Below are 21,936 nucleotides of genomic sequence, written 5' to 3'. Positions count from 1 at the left end.
GGAGTGGTATCTGTAGGGATACAGTGAGGAGACACAGGGCAGGACTGGAGTGGGCTGGACAGGATACCAGCTGCTTAGTCACCTTTACCTAGAGTGGCTTCAGGGTCCAGGTACAGGGACTGGGTGATGGGGAGGGGGCTGCCCCCACCCAGCCATCTGTCTGTTCTGACCTCAACTGCTGGGTGAGAGATTCTGCCCGTCTCACGCAGGTGATCACTCGGTCACTCCTGAGTGACTCTCCTCAGCCCTCCTGTTCCCAACCCGACTGTGAGAGCCCCCAGTCAGAGACAGCCTCCCATTCCCCAGAATCTGGCAGAGAGCAGGCGTCCAGCACATACTGGTTTTTATTGGACATTCCCAAGTACATACTTTCCAAGAATAAAAGAAGAGACTTCTTCCTAGACCGACTTGCTAACTAGCAAATGGATAATTAAGATGTTGCAAGGAAGTCACTGGCAAAGGTACCGGAAGCTGCTTTTCTTAAACTCCTCAGAGGTGCGGTGGGTTACATTTTTTGACAGCAATTACATAGCTCGGGGCAGACGGAAGAACAAGTACAAAAGAGAACTTGATTTGAGCAGGACTTTTGACTTTGTTTAGCAACTGTTTACCGGATACCATAGTAGCACGCCTTGCCCTGGTGTGGTGTGTGAGATGCCTCGTTAGCCATAAGGGAGAATGGAGATATTTGCCAGTAAAAGTCTAATTATTTTAAGACACATCAAAACAAAAGCAACGAGGGAAACAATCTGGCTCTAAGAGTTTAGGAGAATTCAGCAGCATCTCTGAAGGAGCTGGTGCTGTCGACAAAGGGAGAACAGGGCCCCGAGGGAGCAGAGGGCCTGCCAACACTGACTGACCCCGCGAGGAGGCAGCTGCTCAGCTGGCCTCCCCGCTGATTCAAGAACCAGCAGGGGCCTGCGTCCCGTTTACCCAAGTGGAGGAACAGAACGTTCCCCCTCGAGCAGAACTGCGGCTGACGGGGCTGCGTGCAGAGGCGGCTCAGGGCGCTCCAGCCGTGCGCGAGGGCACGGGCTGACCAGGGCTCCGGCGCCTGCCCCTGCGTCCAGTCTCTACATCACCTTTCTGGGCTTTGGAGGCGCACTTCCTCCCCTTTAATCAAAACAAAACAAACAAAAAAGATCCACCTAAGGAAGAAGTGTTTCTCTCCCTTATTTTGAGACTGTTAACACCTCCTGGTTGTTACTTTTAAAAATTAATATATTATGGGGGCACAAACAGAAATCTTGCAAGAAATTTCTCTATTATTCTTTTTGCAGCTCCATCATTCCTTACCAGCGCACAGAAGTCTTAAAGGTGGCCTGCCTTTTCCCCGTCTTCCTCGTTTTTTCTTTTTTCCATCCCATCTTTTTTTTCCTCTCTTCCCTCCCTTTCTCCTTCCTCTATTTCCCTTGTATCTTCTTTCTTCCTTTTTTTTCTTCTCTTAAAAATAAAAGAGATGATTATTATATGTAAGAAGTCCATTAGTTGGAATCTCCCAGGGTTGGGTTAATTCAGCAGCACAAGGAAATCATTAAGGACCTAGGTTCTTTCCATCTTCCTCTCTGCTCTTTGAGACAGCTTTGCTTCCAGGCCAGCTTATTTCTCGGTCATAAAATGGGACCCTCTGTTCTAGTGGAGAAAATCGGTCAAAAGACTATGGGGAGAGGTTGGGACTGTGGCGCATTGGGTCAAATGACCTTGCCAAAGGCTTTCAACAGAACCATTTTCCTGTTGCTTCAAAATATTTCGTTGTTGTTAGAGGGAGGAAAAGAGTTTCACAGATGTTCTGAAATAACTGTTCCGTGAGTAAACACATTGTTGCAAGCAGTCAAAACATTGTTATTGCTCCAGTTTTGCAGAGGTCAACACTGAGCTGCAGGGAGGATGGGAGGTGGGCCAGAGATCAAAGGAGGGTGAAGGCTTCCTCAGCCACTCCTCAGCCACTCCACAGCTGCTGGGAACCTTGCTGCTGCCCAGCCACAAGCTCGGCCTCCTCCCGTCCATCCCAAGCCTCCTCAGAGTTCTGGGGCGCCGTCTTCTCCTTTCGCGCCCCCCCACCACCTGGCACATACGCTCATGCTCCCCGTGGCACGCCGTCCACCACACTCACAGGGATGGAGCGGCACACTCACAGCTTAGTGTGCTGTGAGGATGGGTCCTCCAGTCTCCCCTTTCTAATCCGATTTCTCATTCCCAGTGGTTCTCAAACTACGGCCTGCAGGCCAGCAGCATCAACCTCATCTGGGGCCTTGTTAGAAATGAACATTTTCAGGTCCCCCTCCAGACCTGCTGAATCAGAAAACTCTGTGGGGTGGGACCCAGCAATCTTAAGTCTTAACAAGCCCTCCAGGGGATTCTGATGCCTTCTGCTGTTTGAAAGCCACTGTCCTAAAGCCTCTGTAATGTTCAGAGACCAACAATCTAAACATTGGTTTTTAACCCTGGCTGCACATTCATGTCACCTGAGGGGCTTACTGCCTCCCCGCCCCCATGCTTACTTATATAATTGGTCTGGTGTGTAGCCCAGGCTTTGGGATTTTTAGAAGTTCCCTGGATGATTCTGAATTGCAGCCAAGGTTGAGAACCACTGATCTAAACAAATATGAAGGGAGACAATCTTACTGTAAATGATTAAGTAGATATCCAAAAGTGAGACACATTGACAAAAAATGTAGGGGGAAAAAAGGCTAACATTAGAGGTTAAACTGTGAAACCAGAAGTATAAAGAAGAGAGATGGTTTGCGTTAGACACTGTTAGAGATAACCCAGCTCCCACCATTTAAATTAGGCTGAAAAGCTTATTACCTCCTTTGGGAACAAGTATATATTGATGGTTTCTCAACTGCTGGGGGTGTTACATGAAAAGTTCTCTTTACTGCTTCAAAACACACAGCTCACTATGAGACACTTTCATCATTTGATATGTTCCCTTCACTGTCCTTTTCCCTTCTCTGAGTTTGATAGAGGGAACTTGAGCTTGAGCTGCAACAGAGCGTCAAGTCACCATTAGACATAGGATGGGCCTCTGTGAAAGTTCCTTTAGTGCAGAAGGCCATCCTGCTGGCAGTAAGCTCAAAGAACAAAGGGCATCCATGGACGATTTTAACCAATAGGAAAATGGAATACAAGCCTCTTCTTAAAGACGGAAAAACATGAAACCAGAAATGAGTCTTCCTTTGAGAGGGGAATTAGGTTTAATTTAGTAAAACTAAGGAATCACATAAAATTTGTCACCCAAGTGCATGAGTTATCTTGATTTGGAATGAGACATAGAACATAATTAGCTATGTCATAGCAAGTTAGGCTAGAATCAAAGGTCTCAATTCAAATTGCATCAGACCATACTCTGGACTTTTTTGTAGGTTGTCTATCCCAAAGATCCAGGGAGATATGTGACCACGACCCAAAGTACAGTCATTTAATCTCTTTCAACACAGAAATTCGAATCCTGTATTTGTGTGGTTAAGATTTGTTAAAACATTACTGAGATTGCAAAAGGTCATAAAACATGGCTACTATAGAACTTAGCGGTCAGTAGAGGTTCACTGGCTGATTGATTTTACTTATTGTTAATTGCTTAAGATGTTAAGAAACTCACAGTGAGTCGCCAGGTTTTCCTTCCACGCCTATTGAAGAAGTTTCCTGTTTTCGCATTAAAATCTCGGAATAGTTTCTGGCTATAAAAACAGCAACTTGTCTCTCTTCTGCAACAGCTTAATATAGATGCTAACAGTTTCCAAACCTAAACTGTATGAACAACTTGGCTTTGACAGGCAATAACAAAGCAAATTGAATAATCGTTACTTTTACCTGAGCCTGGGCTGTGGGCAAATCAGCCCAAACTGAATTCCAGTTTTAGAGGGTGCCAGGCACTGTCCTCACATTCTGATTTAGGCAATTTGGGGTGGTGATCAGAAGTCACCGTTTTACACAAGCACCAGGTGGGTGCAATACTGTTCTTAATAATCAACAGTAATAAATGAGGGCTCTTTTTAGGTGGCTTTTCTTCATGTTTTTCTCTACTTGCCAGTTGGTCTGTAATGAACATACCTGGCTTACTTCTTCAGTTGGTTTACTGGTTTATAAGAAGATGCTTCTCAGTTCACTATGACTTCACTATGCAAAGACCTCTCCCTTGTCTTACTTAAACTTTCCCCTTCACCTCTAATCCCACTGCCTGTAACTGACGCCATGAGCAGAACTGTAGGCTACGGTGTAACAGTGACAACAACCCTCTCTACACGGACAGTTCTTCCTAGCGCTGGCCCTGCTCTTGGGGCTTCAGAGACATGAGCTAAGGTGAGTCTCACAGCTCTATGAGGTGGCCTTGGCATTGTGTACATTTTATAGATGAGGAACTTGAGAAAGACGGTTAAGTCATCTGCTCAAGATCATGCAGCTGGTAAGTGATCCAGTGCTGGAATTCTTAATTCTTATGCTCTGTATACATACACAATTTCCCTAATACTGCCCAGATGCTCTTTGGCATGGCCTCACCAGTTTGATGGATATAATGTGACAGCTCTTCCATGATTTTACTTTGAATTTCTCTATTAGTGAGGTTGAGCATCTTTTCATAGATTAGCCACATAGGCTTCCTTCTATAAACTGTTTATTCATATCCTTTAGCACATCTCTCTATTGAATAACTTTTCTTATTATTGTACAAAAAAATCCGTGTGTATTCTTGATATGAATCCTTTGTTTTATAAACTCCAAATATTTTCTCCCAGTCTATCACCTTATTTGCAGCCAATATGATAATGGAATCATACTGGACAAACCATTGGAACTAGATAAGGGATTTCAATAAGGTTGCCAGATGTTAAGTATTGACATAAAAATCAACAGCATGGGCTTCCCTGGTGGCGCAGTGGTTAGGAATCGGCCTGCCAATGCAGGGGACATGGGTTCGAGCCCTGGTCTGGGAAGATCCCACATGCTACAGAGCAACTAAGCCCGTGCGTCACAACTACTGAGCCTGCGCTCTAGAGCCCGCAAGGCACAACTACTGAAGCCCGCACACCTAGATCCCGTGCTCCACAACATGAGAGGCCACTGCAATGAGAAGCCCGCGCACCGCAACAAAGAGTAGCCCCCGCTTGCTTCAACTAGAGAAAAGCCTGCATGCAGCAGCAAAGACCCAGTGCAGCCAAAAATAAAATAAATAAATTAAAAAAAAATCCATAGCACTGGGACTTTCCTGGTGGTGCAGTGGATAAGACTCTGCGCTCCCAATGCAGGGGGCCCAGGTTCCATCTCTGGTCAGGGAACTAGATCCCACATGCATGCCACAACTAAGAGTTCACATGCCACAACTAAGAAGCCTGCGTGCCGCAACCAAGGAGCTGGTGAGCCGCAACTAAGGAGCCCATGTGCTGCAACTAAGATCCCAAGCAACCAGATAAATAAATAAATATTTTAAAAAAAATCAATAGCATTCATACACACAAGTAATTCATAGCAGAAACAAAAACTAGTTTACCTAGGAATAAACTAATAAAAGATGTATGAAAACAGTAGGGAGAAAACTGTAAAACATTATTGACAGACACTAAAAACTCTATATAAATGGAGAGACATTTCATGTTCACAAATGAGATGAGTAAACTTTTCAAACTGTTAACTCTCAAATTAATCTATAAATTGAAAGCACTTCCAATAAAAATACCAACAGTATTTTCACTGAACTTGACACACTGATTCTAGAATTCATAGGGAGGAAGAAAGAGTCAAGAAGAGCTAAGGCAAATTTGAAGAACAATGCAATTATCTCACCAGATATCAAGACTTACACAGCTAATACAGTAATGAAGACAATATGGTACTGGCTCAGGGAAAAACAACTAATGAAACAGAAAAGGGAACCCAGAAACTTAGCATACATACATGGAGAATGGGATACTGTGTGAGGTAAAGACAGGCTGACCTCATCAGAGAGTTGTCACTCTCTTTTGGTTCTAGTGCAGGGACAGGGAAAAATTTCAAAGGCCGTCAGAAAGGTGAGAAAATAGTTGAAAATTGGGTTGTGGTTTACCCAAACACTGGGCATTCAGTCCTGTCTGGAGGTTTCCCAAGCTTCCTAAGAGGCAAGCTCATGTGGAATTCTTAGAGCAGAGCAAACACCCCAGCCGATGACTTATAGGAGACTCAACACATGTATTTCTGTACTTCTTCCAATTTAAGGCTCCCTGGGCTGGAAGACGGATTCTATTTTCAGAAATGGTGAGAAGTGAAAGTGTCATGTTTTGGAATCTATGAAATACAGTACTAGCAAAGAGGGCCTCTATGGGGACTGGTCATATTATATCACATACTTGGAGTGGGGAGATATGGTTGGAAATATTATACCGTGGACCTCTTTTCCCCAAGGCCCCATCTGTCAGCATGCCAGGGCACATCCTTGTTTTGGGATAAAGAAGCGCAGCTGAAGTTTACCCAGACAGAAGCTTCCCCGTACCAACAAAATCCTTGTCGACTATTTTAGAAAGAGGAAAAAAATCAACTTAGAGCATTTATTTAAAAGTTAATGATAAAAATGTAAATATGGAAACAAAACTATCCCCACACAATCTATATTTTTAAGTAATTTATTCCAATAGAAATATTTCAGAAAACTGTACTTAAATTCATTTTAAGTTAGATTATGCAAACACACTGAAGATCTCACACTCACATTTGCATATTAAACAGAAACAAGAAGTGAGAGAGGAACCAAGCTGCACGTCACTCCAGGAGGTCATAGTGCAAATGAGTACTTCATCTTTGTACCTCAAGTTAACCGGGATGAAGGAGAATAAAAATGGCTTGTGTTTTCCTGTATATTATTATCATTGGATATTGATCCCCACAGACGCTTTTATCTCCTTTAGATTACACTGTGAACGAGTTCCCCACCCCCTCCCCACACGTAACATACTTCAGTCAGCTGTAAAACAATGGATTTGTCAATAATCAAGGTATAGAAACTCTTGAGAGTCTGGTGACTTATTATCAGCTACTCTGTCAGACCTAGTAAGTCAATAATTACTGGACTATATCTGTGAATAGTTCTAATAAGTGATATCTTCATGGGAAAATTAATATTTGTTACCTCATATCTAAAGCACAGCTAAGTACGAAATTTTCTACTTGTCTATTTTTAAAAAAAGTTCAATCCCAAAACATTCTAATTATGTATTCCTTTAATCCCATCACCACTTTGCAGTCCAAATGACTAGAATCAAACTTTAAATTCTACTAACAACCCCCAAGGACGAGTTAACCCTTCATTTGGCTTTAAAGACTAAATTTACTTGCCTATTCTAGAACATACTAGCCCTTTAGAAAATGTGAAAATGGCATCTTGACTCAGTTGAACAAGAGTAGCTCCAGATCTTGCAATAATCTCGGAGAAGCAAAATGTTTCCAAGCTTTGCTTTTACTGAGAATTGGCTTATTCTCTTAACTTCTCTTTAATTTATATTTTGGAGCTGTTTTCACTTTCCTGACATAGTATTTTCAAGTAAACAATAACTGGTAGGTTAAGTGACTGCTTGTTTGGTCTGAGTCTTATTTAAGTATAAGAATGTACTGAACTAAATCTCACTTCTGGGCAAAGGGACTCTCATTTCGGGATTTCAGTAGCTTTAATAAAACCCAAACAGATCTTTCTGGCTGTACTGTATTCTTTTAAGGATTTTCTGAAAGGACATAATTAAATCTATGCTCAAAACAACAATTTCAACAACACAAAATAAAAATAAACTCAGCTGGATGGATGCTCTTCAAAGTTGTTCTCAGGAGTGCTCATCTAAAGGCTGATTTGGTGGGTTTAATTTTAATCTTCTACCCTGGAAGGAGAGGAGCAGGGAGGGAGCTTGTCTAAAAAGACTCAAAGCCAAGGTGGAATGCAACAATTACCTAGAGCGATCTGCACACATTTTCTTAGACCTGCTGTGAGAAAGAGTAAGCTGGTGGAGAGAGGGATAGCACACACTCCTGAAATAAGAGGAGTAAGAGGGCAAATGATTATTATCATACTCGATGCCCTAAAGTTGGTCTTCAAATTGATAAGGCACTGACCAAATCTTCCCCACACTACATACTTGAGATACCAGTGTAATGAAATTGCTTTCCAAAAGCTTAAAAGTTTGCATGCACAGATGTCTTTCATTGGAATCCTCTAAAAAGAAAAAAGTAATTACTTTAGACACAAGCCATTTTTAAGGAAGCAAAACCAGCAATACTTAAATCATTTTGAAAAGGTTGACTTCACACAGAAAATAATTATCATCAATGTGATTAAATAACAATGTTTGTTAGAAAAAAACAGAATACTACTCTGGCTGTAGAATTATAAATTTACTATGTTTGAAAGAAATATAAAAGAAGAGAGCGAGAGAGAGAGAGAGAAAATAAAAGCAAACCCTAAAAGATCACTGAAGAAGTCAGACAAACCTCACCACTTGCTTTGTATCACCTATTCATGCAACAGCTGTACTATTGTTCCACGGGGACACAGTAAAAATTCATCTTCATTTTCAAAAAGGGATCCAATTATTTCAAAAGCCTTTGAAGCAGAGAATTTTTTAAAATTGAAGATTATCTTCTGTTAAGCAACGCTGGTACCCCTTGTTTGCAGAAGAAGATAATATGGTGGTTTAAAAACTCATTGTAAAGGAATGTGCCTCAAAAAAACAGGAAGGAAATCAATAGTGGATACGTTCTTTTAAAAAGTTAATGGATTAAATCTACTATTATCATCGATTTCTAATTAATATGATGTCCTATAGTTTTGTTTTCAGTAGTAAAGGCATATATAACTTACAGATTTAACCTTAAAAAAAAAAAGAAAAAAGAAAAAAGACTTCCGCTCAAATCATTTGGCCAGGTAAATTCTAGTAATCCTAAGAGAGCAATAGGTCAGGCTGCTCTTGGAGGGCCCTGGTTTCAACTAATATATAAGGTGTATACACTACAGACCGTAAACATTTTTTCCTTCTATAACAGTGCACCTTGGGCTCCTTTATAAATCTTCTAGAAGAGGAATAAAGCCACTTACAGAAACTTCGCAGCTACAAACACCCTAGTTCTTGACATACAAAAAGACACAATACCAAGACAGTCCATACAGAAGGTAGTGCAATAGTCATATGGCATTTTCCACACAGGAAAACATTTGTCATTGAAGTACATGCCTGGGGAGAAAAAAATACTCAAACTCAAATTGTTTGGATCCCTTTTTGTAATGTTTACGCAAATAATATCTACACAGCGAAGAAAATGTAATAGGAAGGTGTGTTTGATCAGTTCTTTTAATTCTTACAGTTTGGAGGTATGGTAAAAATAAAGCCTCTGAAAAAAATAAGCAGAACTCAAACAAAGAGGGGGCATGAGACCAAAAACAGTGCTCTTCAAGGTCAGCAGTTATTTTTATAGTTGTATTTTAAAAACTGTTACGTTACTTCCGCATGAAAAATAAGCTTCCATGTTCAAACAAACTGTTAAATAAGATGTGCTTCAAACTGTATTTTGGGTGGTATTATACTATTACACCAGGCTGGGTAATATACCAATCATTATGTTTATCAAAAACTAGCTTAAATTTAAATTATAATGGAATTTCCAATGAGGTCTTCTTGACTTGGAGAGAAACAAATGAGCTTAATATTGGTGGAAATTTCAAGCTTTTGAGTCGCTACTTTACAAATTTATTAACAAGAGGAGAAAAATTTCACCTTCCCACTAATACACTGCCTAAATATTTAATATATTTTGGTAACATTTATTTTTGCTTGAATTATTATTAGGTCTCATTTGGTGAATTACAGATAAAAAAATTCACCTATACTACTTTAATTCACTTCCTTCACTGGTCTTTGCTTCAAGTGCTAAATTCATCTTAAAAAGCAATGAGCAATCTTTTGAATGGACAAATTTGAAGACAGAAAAATAATGGTGACTTCCGCTGCACGGTTCAGTTTCAGTCGGTCAGAGGCCACAGATCTATACATGGACTTAGTCACCAAACCTCAGCACTGTTCTCACTCTGCACAAGCAGCCTCACGTTTAGCGCTGAAAATATCAAACACATCTTCCAGTGGAGCTCTCTCTTTGGCAAAACTGTGGGCTGTCAGGCTCTGACTTCCAGGTGCGTTATCTCCACAGAAACTTATCTACTTTAGCTTATTTATGACAAACAGAAAACATAATAAAAAATCCACAGGGTTTTCATCCACAGTGTTTTTTTAAAAAGCACATACACTGTTAAAAAACACTTATTTCTGAAGAGAAATAAACAAGAAAATTAAAACAAAAGTCAGATGTGCAAGGTCTACAGAGTAATACTGCTATGCTGGTTATGCAGAGGGCCTCTTCTCAGCGCCCAGTGTGGGCTATGCTGGGAGATAAAATCACTAGCACAGGCCACATTTTGCCCTCTTCCAGCTCATGTCACTTTCCACAGAACCAGAAGTAATGGTATTTCTAACTGTGCTATATGAGAAAGATATTTGAACTCTTACTATCCTTTCCAAACAGAAAACTAAATTTAAAAACTAAGCACTCAGGGAAAGCTCTTCTACTTTCCAATGGATAGATTTTTAAGCTAATTATTCTAATAAGCAATATTTTCTATTTAAGTTTCATGGATTCAAGTATGAAATACTTATGATTAAAAAAAAGCATAAAATTCTCCAAGAATACAATCTGAAAAATTTTATGTGAGGCCCAAAGTAATAGAAGTCTATTAGAAGTTACCAGTCAAAAAGCACTTCTTACTCTGGGCCACGGCCGAAATTCATGATGCCTCATGAGTTTGTAACATCCAACACACAGCCTTTGCTCAAGTGCCAGTTTTTTGTTAAAACTCTAAGGCATTTCACCTTCAAACTTTTTTTGTAACTCAACATTTATTTCAAAAGCTAAATGCATTATTGCATAAAAGAGCTCTCACAAAACTGCTTGATCAACTACTGACAAAATATGGTTTCATCGTAAGGACCTATAGTAAGTTTAGAGAAAAATGTTTGTAATAAAGGAAGGTTAAGTAGGAAGGAAAGTTTTGATACTTAAAATTCCCAGCATCTCAGTCTTTCACCTTTTTCCCTTTGAAAATTATTTTGTATGCCTTATAATAAAATACATACATGCATACATACATATGTAGACTCTCTTTTAAACAAATGTGATCCTGAATCTCATATTGAGCAAAAATAATGAAAATGAATAACAAAAAAATAACTGGCATTGTGCACATGAAACACTGTAAAAGAAACTATCCTGATAAAATATCAATACATCACCCTTGATGATAAAAATCACCTGTGAGTGATAGAAGGGATAATCCAATTCACTTGAAAAATGTAGTTATTGTAAAATCTTCTTAGAAAAGTTTAGGTTGGGATTACAGTTCTCTACTAAGCAGATCTGTGGTCCAACAATGAATTCATATAGAAGGCCAAGCTTTAAACCCAGTTAAAAACAACCATGTTTTCTGGAGCCCACTTGAAAAAAGTGTCTGGCATATGAACACTCAGCCTTTATACCTCCTGCAGGAAATAATGTACCCCAAACAGTACTAAATTTCAGAAGTTTAGTGTTTTAAAAAATCTCCCCCCATCCAAAACAACCCCCCCCCCCCCAAATCCCAAACAAACTCCAACAACTCACATTATTAATATTTCTAATTCCTACACTCTTGCCGTGAAAAAGCGAGTGAGGCTGCAGACTAATGGAAGCTCAAGCAAACCTTTCCGCTACGCTGCTGGTAGAACCCTACTAAGCTGGAGTAGCTTTACACCTCACTTCAAAACCAGCTCCTAATGTAACCCATAAGAAATATGTTTTTCTTTTTAAAGTGTATCTAAAAAAAGGCGATTCTCCCCTCCAAAATTAGTACAAAGTTAAAAGAAATGCAAATTAGCTACGATCTATTCCAAGCACAGCACCGCCAGAAGATTCACACACACTATTTGGTGTTTCATGTTGGTTTTCCTTTCATTCTTTTAAGGCAGTGGTTTCCACAGGTCAGTTCAGAGATAAGAAGCATGGTCCATGGCAGTTTGTTTTGCAACTCCAATTTGTTCTCTGGGAATATCTCACTTCATTCCCTGAAATTAGTGCTTTTTTGGTTCAGAACTCCAGAGGCTGAGATGGAACCTCTGGGCTCTTCCTGGCACAGGATTGGTTTATAGCTGGCGCTCTTTCATCAGGTCCTTGCTTTCACTTAAGATAACAGTTCACCTTGTTTTCTATCAGGCTTTTACTCAAAAGTCATCAAGTTTGTAGGAACCTAAAAAATATAAGCATTACAAACTGATAGTATTTAAAAGGTGTTTTTCAAAGTACTATTTCTTATCTTTCCTTGTCATTCTAAGTGAGCCCAAATATTAAAATCTTTCTGACCTAAATATCTTTTTAAAAAAGGAATTTCATAGAAGGTACTGTAATTGTTTATGAATAATGAATAAAATACACTAGAACATTTTTGAGAGAAAGTCACTGAGATGAGTTAATACTTTTTCCAATAAATTGAAATCCGGGTGGGAAAAAGGGCAGAGAGAGTATCTTTCTTGTCTAACACAGGGGAGCTCAGGAGATGTTCGCTGAGTGAATAAATGAATGAGGAAAGAGTAAGTATGGCCCTAGTAGTGTGAGATTCCACACAAACATGCTTGTCATAATTTATTTTTTCATTATATGTATTACAATGAATTCCTACATGCAAATTTTAAAATCCAGCACAGATAATTTTATAACAAACATTACTAAGAATTTCTTTATGAAATCATCATGAAAATGAGTATAAAAGAATAAAACTCATTGCTAGATAAACTCTTACCTGAAACTTTGTGACTCTGAAAAATCTATAGTTTATATAACAGTTTGCTGCTTATAGACTGGATCAAATTTAATTTGATTTCTTTTAAGTCTGAAATTCAACAATAATTCTTAGAAATATGAATATATTTTGTTTTTAAAAATTAATGAACCCTCTAGTCAAGGACTAAAGAGGGTTTCACCATGCTAAAAAAAAATGCTCTTAACTTTTACTACCAGTTTTCCAAAGTTGTGCTGGTAGAGATATTCATGCATCAGTGGTCATTTCTCCGTCCTTTAAAAAAGCTTAACAGTTCCCACACTTTAGCAACCTTTTTCTGAAAACCTGGGATACTAAAAAAAAAAAAAGATTAATCTCTTACGTGTGTCAGCTTCTGAATGAAAAATTATTTGACAATATAATCATAACTGAACTATAAATACAACAGTACAAATCCAAGAGTACTTAAAGTATAAATTCTCAGGTCTGGTTCTAAGAAACCCAATATTTTATTAAAGTAACATTTTCATTTCCTCCTAAGTTGCCTGACTACCGTTTAAGGTGTTGTATCTGAGTTAGAGTCTTCTACTAAAAGTTTTCAAATTTCACAGCTTCCATTTATAAATTTGCTACTTCTCAGATTCTTCCAAGTATAGAAACAAACAAATTTTAAAAAGCCCATTTATACACATACGGTTGACTTGTTCAGTAGCAAAGTCCACTAATATAGTAAAAAGAAATTGAACCTCTATGCTGGTACGCATACCCTGTCTAGATTCATCTTGAAACTTGAGATTAAAAAGAAATGATACAGTACTTTAAGCTACATTTAAAGAAAATGTACGGCCATGGAGCTGAATCCTGAAAAGCTTGGTTTAGGCAAAAGAAGGTCTGTTTCCTTCATTCTGTCCCAGACACTAACTTGACAGGGGCAAGAAAGTAATTTTTGCTCTATGGTATTTCATGTCCTTAAGGGACATTGTTAAAAATGGTAGCAAATATTGCTATTAGTCTTTCATATATATTTGAAATAAAAATGATAAGAGAACAAGGCCCATTCCAACAATATTTAAGAAGAATGAATCTATAGGATGAAGACAGAGTTTGTGTCGTCTCAGGTCCACCATTTTTTACTTGTTTGACCCTGTGTAGGTCATTTAGGATTTCCGAGCCTTAGTTTCTTCCTTCATCAAAAAAGGGGTAATAACTTAGATCCTGATAGCACACGGTGGAAAATATGTTTATAAGTTTTATGAACTTGAATAGTGTATTATATTATTCAAAATTAGCTATTGATAACACTTACCACATACTTCTGTATTTCAGTACCTTAAGACAATAAAATTTTCAAATATATTCAACTGAAAACTGGCCTAAAAAAGACTATGTTTATTTTATGTCTGCCCTACCCTGCCCTGGTTCACCTTTAACTCTGCAACCGGGTTTGGGGAAAACACCACTATGGATTCATTCCCCTTTGTAGCTGAAAGCCTTTGAGTTAGACCATCTTTGTTTCAGTAAAAATAAAAACAAACAAAAAGTCCACATAGTTTTGGGTTTCACTGCAAGCACAGGAACCCGCATAAGATTGTCAATAGAACAAATAAAGACAAATCAGAATAATTTTTGTTAAGGTGCCATCACATTTTTCCCTCTCTGAAGTCTCCTTGTCTCCCACTACATTCTCCCAACAAGGGCCACAGTTCCCTGTTTTGAACACCTGAAGCTTGTTCCGTCTTTAGGGTCTTTGCGCACTTACTGTTCCCTCCACCAGAACTTTGTTCCCCCTTATCTTCACATGGCCCTTCCTTCCTGTCATTCATGTCACTGTCATCTCCTTAGGGAGATCTTTGCTGTTCACTCTTATTTATTTAAAGTCTGTCTCTACTCCCATCACTCCATATCATGTAATTCTATTTTGTTCATACAGTTTTTACTACTTGAAATTTTTTTTTTTTAAATTTATTTATTTATTTATTTATTTATGGCTGCGTTGGGTCTTCCTTTCTGTGCGAGGGCTTGCTCTAGTTGTGGCAAGCGGGGGCCACTCCTCATCGCGGTGCGCGGGCCTCTCACTATCGCGGGCTCTCTTGTTGCGGAGCACAGGCTCCAGACGCGCAGGCTCAGTAATTGTGGCTCACGGGCCCAGTTGCTCCGCGGCATGTGGGATCTTCCCAGACCAGGGCTCGAACCCGTGTCCCCTGCATTGGCAGGCAGACTCTCAAACACTGCGCCACCAGGGAAGCCCCTACTTGAAATTTTGTTATTTGTTCACTTGTTTATTGCCCACCTCCTCTCTAAAATGTGGACTTCATGTCTTGCTGACTGTGGTCAACAAGAAATAGAATATGAACAATTTCCCTACTTCACTCCAAAAATTAGTCCACTTACTTCTCTTTGGAACTCTTTCAAATATATTCTCAATTTGTGGACTATTTTGAGGATTAAGAGAGATGCTTACCTGTTGTTTGTTACTTTGGCAGGCTGCACTCAAGTGCTTAAACCACAGCATTGCATTCATTCTATTGCCAGCTTGAAACTTGTATGAATTTCCTAAAATTATTAAAAACAAAGGGAAACAATAAAAATTGATGACAGTTCTCCGTTTAAGAATTCTATTTCTCTAACACCTGATTTTACAATACAAATAAAACGAAGAGTTCTCTGTGCTACATTCACGTGCTATCATTTATTCAGTCACTGTTTTGCTGTTTATGAATTGGAAGAGAAGTATTTTGTCTTCTTAAATGCTCTTTAAAGTATATTTAAATAAAATAATTGTTTGGCTTCTCTAGATTTGTATGAGTGGATGAGAGTGCAGAATATCACTTCTCAGCACTATTTAGATGATCTAAATATTAGTAGATGCTAATACTGAATTTTTATAGGCCAGAATGCTTTAACATGTTTAACACTTAAACATGAGCTAATTAATGTGATTAAGGATTAATCAGCTAACATCAATATAACCTATGCTTTCAGATTTTAGTTAACATTTGTCAAAATTATTAGAGAAATTTCTAGGTCTAGTGAGGGCTTATGTGAAAAATCTGAGAAGGCAACTTTTTCTCTTTTAGAAAATTAGAAATTCATTTGTTTCATGTGTGTTGTATGTACTTAGACCTTATGTTGACTCTAATTCAAAACTGTCACATAATAAGGATATTTTATATGTTTATATGTATTAAGGTAATAAACTGAGAAAAGAAGAAAGGACTCATGTAGTATAGGTGCCCTAAGTTGAGCTTAATTCCCCTTTTTCACTGACCTGAGTTCTTTTTATCTCCCAATTCTTACTGAGTGCTACTCTTTCCTTTATAACTGAATTCAATGGCTCAAGAGCCTGATCTATATGTAGGCATTATACAGCTCTTCTTTGAGATTTTATCAAAGACTTTTTTACTTTCAGAGGCAACAGCTTTCTTCACCAAATGTTTAATTACTAAAATAACACTTTTTTGCTTGTTAAACACAGATGCAAACATTAGATCAACCTAAATAGCAGACGTGTCTGATCAGCTTGCCACAGCTGCCATTTACCTACTCTCTCCTCCCTGAAAAAGACCATCAGTACAGACTTCATAAAAACCTTGTACTCTGAAACGGTTCTGACAAACACACTAAGGAATTGATGGAAAACAAATAATTTGTTAACTGAACCCCATGAAAATGATCTTTCATAAATAATGAAGGCCTTTGGGATTGGCAGGGTGGAGGCTGGGGCTTTGAATTCAGAATGTTGAGTAGGAGCTCCTTACTCTGTAAGTCAATCTATTTCATCTCAAAACATAACATTTTGCTATTATTTTTTCTGCACTAACTTTTTCTGCATATTTTCTTAAATTTTTACTTAAAGTACCACAATATCCTAAAAGCAGAATATCTGTGGATATGCATTCTAAATAAACAGAAGTCAGAGAGTATAATTTTACAGTCAGTAAAAGGTAATATAACATCATTTTAGTAGTAGTGAGCTGCTGAAGTGGAAGATTCTGGGCAGATATGAAAGAATTTCCTTTCTGGCTTCCTTTGTGGTGCTTATCAACAGCTGGCAGATGTTACGAAGGAAGAGCTGCAGTCACATGAGGATCTGTTCTGATGACCACTGAGGTCTCCACAACAGGCACAGGCAGGGTGAGAAGGTATGATCTGATTCTACTACACAGCCCACCCTCCAACCTCTCTCATCCCCTTTTAAAGTTTATTTAAAGTTTTTAAAAGTCCTACGGTCAAGAGCCAATACTTTCACTCATAAATGTCTCTATACATTGTAAGCTAAGTATTATAATTAAAATTATACTTATTTGGAAAGTGGTTTGAGTCAAATTACTAATTAATTAAAAGTAATGGAATAAAAATCATTTAAAGGAAAACTGCCACATTCAGAGCTTAAGAATAACAATTTATCTCAGAATATAAACGAAGGGGTACTGCATACTGTAAATCTGAGATTTTAAAGTAACAGTGGTCTATAGATTCTCAAATTCCCTCTTTCCTTTTCTGGTTATTAGCTCTCTAGGGATTATTTGGGTTTTTAATTTCAAGCTTATGCCCATGTAGCAAAGAAAATAAGCTTATTTAATAAGCTTATTAAATAAGCAATTAATAGATATTGATATCTAAAAATATTGCTATCATTAGTATACATTACATTATGTGACACAAATATTTCCCAAGAGATTAAACTACACAACAATGCCCCTAGTCGTGTATTCCAGTTAAACTACTGATAAATTTTGGCTTATCGAAAGTTGTGTATATGCAATACCTTAAGCCCTAGTTATTTTAATGATTCACCTTTCTCAGAGTCAGTCAGCAAGAAGAGATCCGGATGTTCCGGGTCATCAGCCATCATCACCATCCATCCTACTACAGACACGTTCTTATTTGATGTTGATTTGAACTGAGAGATAAAAAAAATAATTAATGGAAACAAAATTTATGGCTTATTCTATGTAAAAATTAACTGTTACAGAGCGTATTTTCAGTTTCTCCTAGAGAGAGACGAGATTTCATGCTGGTCAGGTCTGCTCCCGGCCTCTTACTACTAAATTCCATGTAGGCATGCCCTCTTCAGATAGTCTCTTACTTTCCAGATCTTTCCCAGCTTCAACTCTTCATCAAAAGTTAACTGTCCTAGCATCCACTCCCAAAGACCATGATCTGTTAGTAGATCTGGTAAATTTATCTGTGTTGTTTTTTTTGTTACTGTGCTACAACTCACTCCTTCGTTATAGGAAACACACTTGCATTTTAATAGAGGTGTTATCTCCACACACACCCCCCCCCTTTACTGAATATAACTGACATATAACATTGTATAAGTTTAAGGTGTGCCAATGTAATAGGGGTGTTATCTTAAACCTGATAACCTGATGATTTAATGAATCAGCACCGCCATCACAATTCTTCATAATATATTCTTACTTGTATTTCTCAAAAAGAAGGTATTCTTAGCATGCTTGTTACTTTTCTAGTTATTCTTTTTTTTTATAAAGTTACACTTTAGTAATGGAAAAAAAAGGGCTGTTATAAAAGCACAGAAATTTAAGTTAATCCTACTCATGAACATAAATGAAAAAATGTTAAATAAAATATTGGCAAATTGAATCTAGCAGTGGATAAAAAAGCTGGTACATGATGACCAAACTGGATTTATCCCAGGAATATGAGGGTGATTTAATGTTAGAAATCAATGACTGCAACTAAGTTCGGTTTATTTCATGAAAGCAAGCTTAGTTCAACTTTAGATAAATTATTAAAATAAATCACCATATTAACATTAAAAGAAAAAAATATGATCAACTCAGTTGATGTAAAATAAAACCATGTGCTAAAATATAATGCATATCTGTGTGACTTGGAATGGAACGGAATTTCCTAATTCAATTAAAGAGTACCTACCAAACAAACAACAACAAACCCCCCACAAAACCCGAACAAAACAAAGCAGGAAAGAAAAAAAAAAACAAAACAAAACCCAAACCAAAACCCTGCAACGCATGCTCAAGGGTAAAATGCTATAAACACTTCAAAATCAGTTTTAAGACAAGGATGCCCACCATTGCTACTTCCATCCAGCACTGAATTGGAAGACCTAGTCAGCACACTAAGATAACAGAAAAGAAATAAAAGGTATAAGGGTGAGGAAGAAATAAAACTGCCATTACTCACAGATGATATTATCTACACAGAAAACCCAGCAAGTTAATTAGAAAGATCAGCAAGGATGCTTGGAAAAGATCAATATAAAAGTCAACTGCAATTTTATACACTAGAATTATAAAAGTCACTTATAGGAAAGGTACCTAGTAATATATGTAACAAAAGACATACAGGAAAGTATAACAGTTAAAAGACATTCAAGAAGACCTAAATCAACAGAGAAAAACCATGAGATGAAGAAAAAGGTACAATGTTGCAAAGATGCCAATTCTCCCTAAATTGATCTACAGATTCAGTGTCATTTCAGTAAAAATTCCAGTAGGGTTTTATGTGGAACTTGAGAAGCTGATTCTAAAACTTACATGTAAGCGCAAAGGATCAGAAATAGCCAAGACACTCCTGAAGAATTAGGCTGGACTTGTCTTGCTACACAAGACTTAAAAATCTACAGTAACTGAGACCATGAGCTACTGGGACAAGGAGAGACTGACAGGGCGATGGAAGTCTAGAAAGCAATCTGTGCACATATATGCAAACTCAAACGACAAGAGTGGGCTCTGCAGATCAGTGAAGGAAGAATGGACTGTTCAGTAGATGGTACCAGGAACAGTACTCATCCACGCAGAAAAATCAGAATGAATGCCTGTTTCATAACACATTTCACACACACACCCCTCTGACTCCAGGTGGATCGATGATTTTAAAGCAAAGTGCAAAACTTTAAATCTATTAGTAGAAAATATAGGAGACTATCTTGATGACCTCAGGTTAGAGAAGTATTTTATTTTAAAAACATGACTCAGAAACTATTACGCATAAAGGAAAGGATAAATTTTATTTTAAAATTAAGAACTATTCACTAAAAACATCACAAAGAGAGTGAAAAAAACAAATCGAACAAATTGGAAGAAGATATTAGTAACACATAACTGCTAATAGATTAGTATCCAGAGTATATAAGGAACTTTTACCCATCAGTAAGAAAACACACTATCCAATAAGCGAAAGATTTAGCCAGGCGTTTTAGAGAAGAAACATGAATGATCAACAACATGAAAAAAACGTCAAACTCATTAATAATCTGGGGTGTATACACTAAAATCACAAGGTACCATTTCATATTTACTAGGTTAGCCGAAATTAAAAAGTCTGACAACAAGTATGGTGAGGGTGTGGAACAATGAAAAACCTCATTATGTTGTTGGTGAGTACGTAAATCAATTTAGCATTTTCTTGTAAAGTTGAACGTTTGCCTTCCTTGGTATATAACCTAGAGAACCTATGCACAAAAATATTCATAGTAGCCTTGTTAGATACAGCAATAACCTGGAAAGCATCCAAATACCCATCAGTAGAATGATGAATAAATTATGGCAGATTCATATAGTGGAAGACTATTCAAGTATGAAAGGGAATAAAGGACAGCTATATGCATCAACAGTGATGAATCTCATCAACAATATATTAAGCAAAAAAGGGAGTGCTTAAAACTATATATGTGAATCCATTCAGGTACAGTTCAAAAATGAGACAGTGTGTTAAGGAAACACATATGGTAAAATCCTGAACAAAAACAAGGCAGTGATGAACATGAAATTTAGGACAGTGATAGGCTGTGGGTATGGCTGATAAGGAAGGAAGAGGACGCTATCTTGCAAGTCTTGGATGGTTCTGGTAATGCTCTGTCTTCTTACGCTGCGTGGAGTTATAGAGGTGTTCATTTTATTTATTATTCTTTAAAATGTACATGTATACTATATATCTTTGCATGTATATGTTTCACAATTTTAAAGAAATGGGGAAAAGAAGGAACACATCACATTATTTGTAACAACATGGGTACTACAAAAATGAAAGCCAAAGGGATTAGGAAGTTTTAATACTATGAAGAATCAAATTGGCAATACCACAGAACAGCTGATTTCACAGCTAATAATTTATGTCAAAGCAGATAGCACGATTTTCTAGTATTCTTTTCCTAGCCCTAAAAACATCTGCATCAAGTGCTTTTTTCAATTAAAAAAAAAAAAAGTAATTCAAACAGTATAAGCCCCTTTACATAGAGTGCAAATGCCCTCAACCACCAGCTGAATCTCATCCCACTCCCCAGAATTCACCATCCTTCGGGGTGTAGCCATCTGGACCTTTCTCTGTGCATTACACCGAAGACTGACTTTTCTGTTGCTGTTGGTTTTTATATACAAATGGGGGTATACTTACTCTGACTTGTGGTTTTTACCTATCAGAATTTCCTTAATAATAAGTATTTTCAGTGTTTGCAGATTTCTGATATTATAAATATTCCAGGAATATTCTTCTATAGATATCTTTGTGCACTTGTTCAAGGATTTCCATAGGACAGACTTTCAGATAAAGAATTGCTGGTTATTAAGTTAAATACTGACTAGAATTGTCCACCGCAAAAACAATAGCAATTTAAATTTCCACCAACTGTCTACGTTTCCCTACATCCTGGCTAGTGTTATATTATCAATCTTTAAAATTTCTGCCTAATGGCCAAAAAAAAGGGCATCTTCTTTAATCTGTGTTTTTGATAACTAGTGAGGTTCACCACCTTTTCATGTTTATTAACCATTTATATTTCACCTTCTTTATCTTCCTATTCCGTTTTTCTACTGTTGTTTTATTCTTACTGAGTTGTGGAAGGTCTTTATATATGTTACAGATTTCTTTTTCAGGTGTAGCCTTGGTTTTTAAAATTTAACTTATCAAACAGTATTTATTCACTCATTACTATACAGAGATAGGCTCAAACATATCTGCAAAAATTTTTTTTATAATGAATACACTTCAATTAAAAATAATTTTACAGTGAATGTTTTCATCTTAAAACATTCAAAAATATAGACATAATAAAACCATAGTCCCCCTCCTTTCTTCCTGGTTATTCTCTCTTCCCAAGTCTGCTCTGCTCCTCACAGGCAAAAACATTCATACTTTAGAGA

General features: G+C 37.6%; 1 protein-coding gene across 7 annotated transcripts in view; it reads right to left on the bottom strand.

Annotated features, from left to right (window-relative positions):
• Positions 1-379: 379 nt before the first annotated feature.
• Positions 380-21,936, bottom strand: part of RALGPS2 (Ral GEF with PH domain and SH3 binding motif 2) — a 178,623-nt gene continuing 157,066 nt past the window's right edge. For 2 of the 7 annotated variants that reach the window (XM_057545676.1, XM_057545684.1), the window contains 3 exons: positions 17,603-17,708; positions 15,267-15,358; positions 380-1,443 (listed from right to left, as the gene is read on the bottom strand). In XM_057545676.1, coding sequence (XP_057401659.1) covers positions 1,312-1,443; positions 15,267-15,358; positions 17,603-17,708 — 330 coding nt within the window. In that variant the 3' untranslated portion in view covers positions 380-1,311. Of the gene's footprint in view, positions 1,444-9,281; positions 12,278-12,840; positions 13,159-13,184; positions 15,007-15,266; positions 15,359-17,602; positions 17,709-21,936 lie in introns of those variants that run through there. The other 5 variants (XM_057545688.1, XM_057545698.1, XM_057545679.1 and 2 more) reach the window with 4 other exon arrangements.

The sequence above is a fragment of the Balaenoptera acutorostrata genome, chromosome 1 (genome assembly GCF_949987535.1).
Source record: "Balaenoptera acutorostrata chromosome 1, mBalAcu1.1, whole genome shotgun sequence".
Lineage (NCBI taxonomy): Eukaryota > Metazoa > Chordata > Mammalia > Artiodactyla > Balaenopteridae > Balaenoptera > Balaenoptera acutorostrata.
Note: the sequence above shows the minus strand (reverse complement) of the source record. Positions and strands in the feature narration are given on the sequence as shown.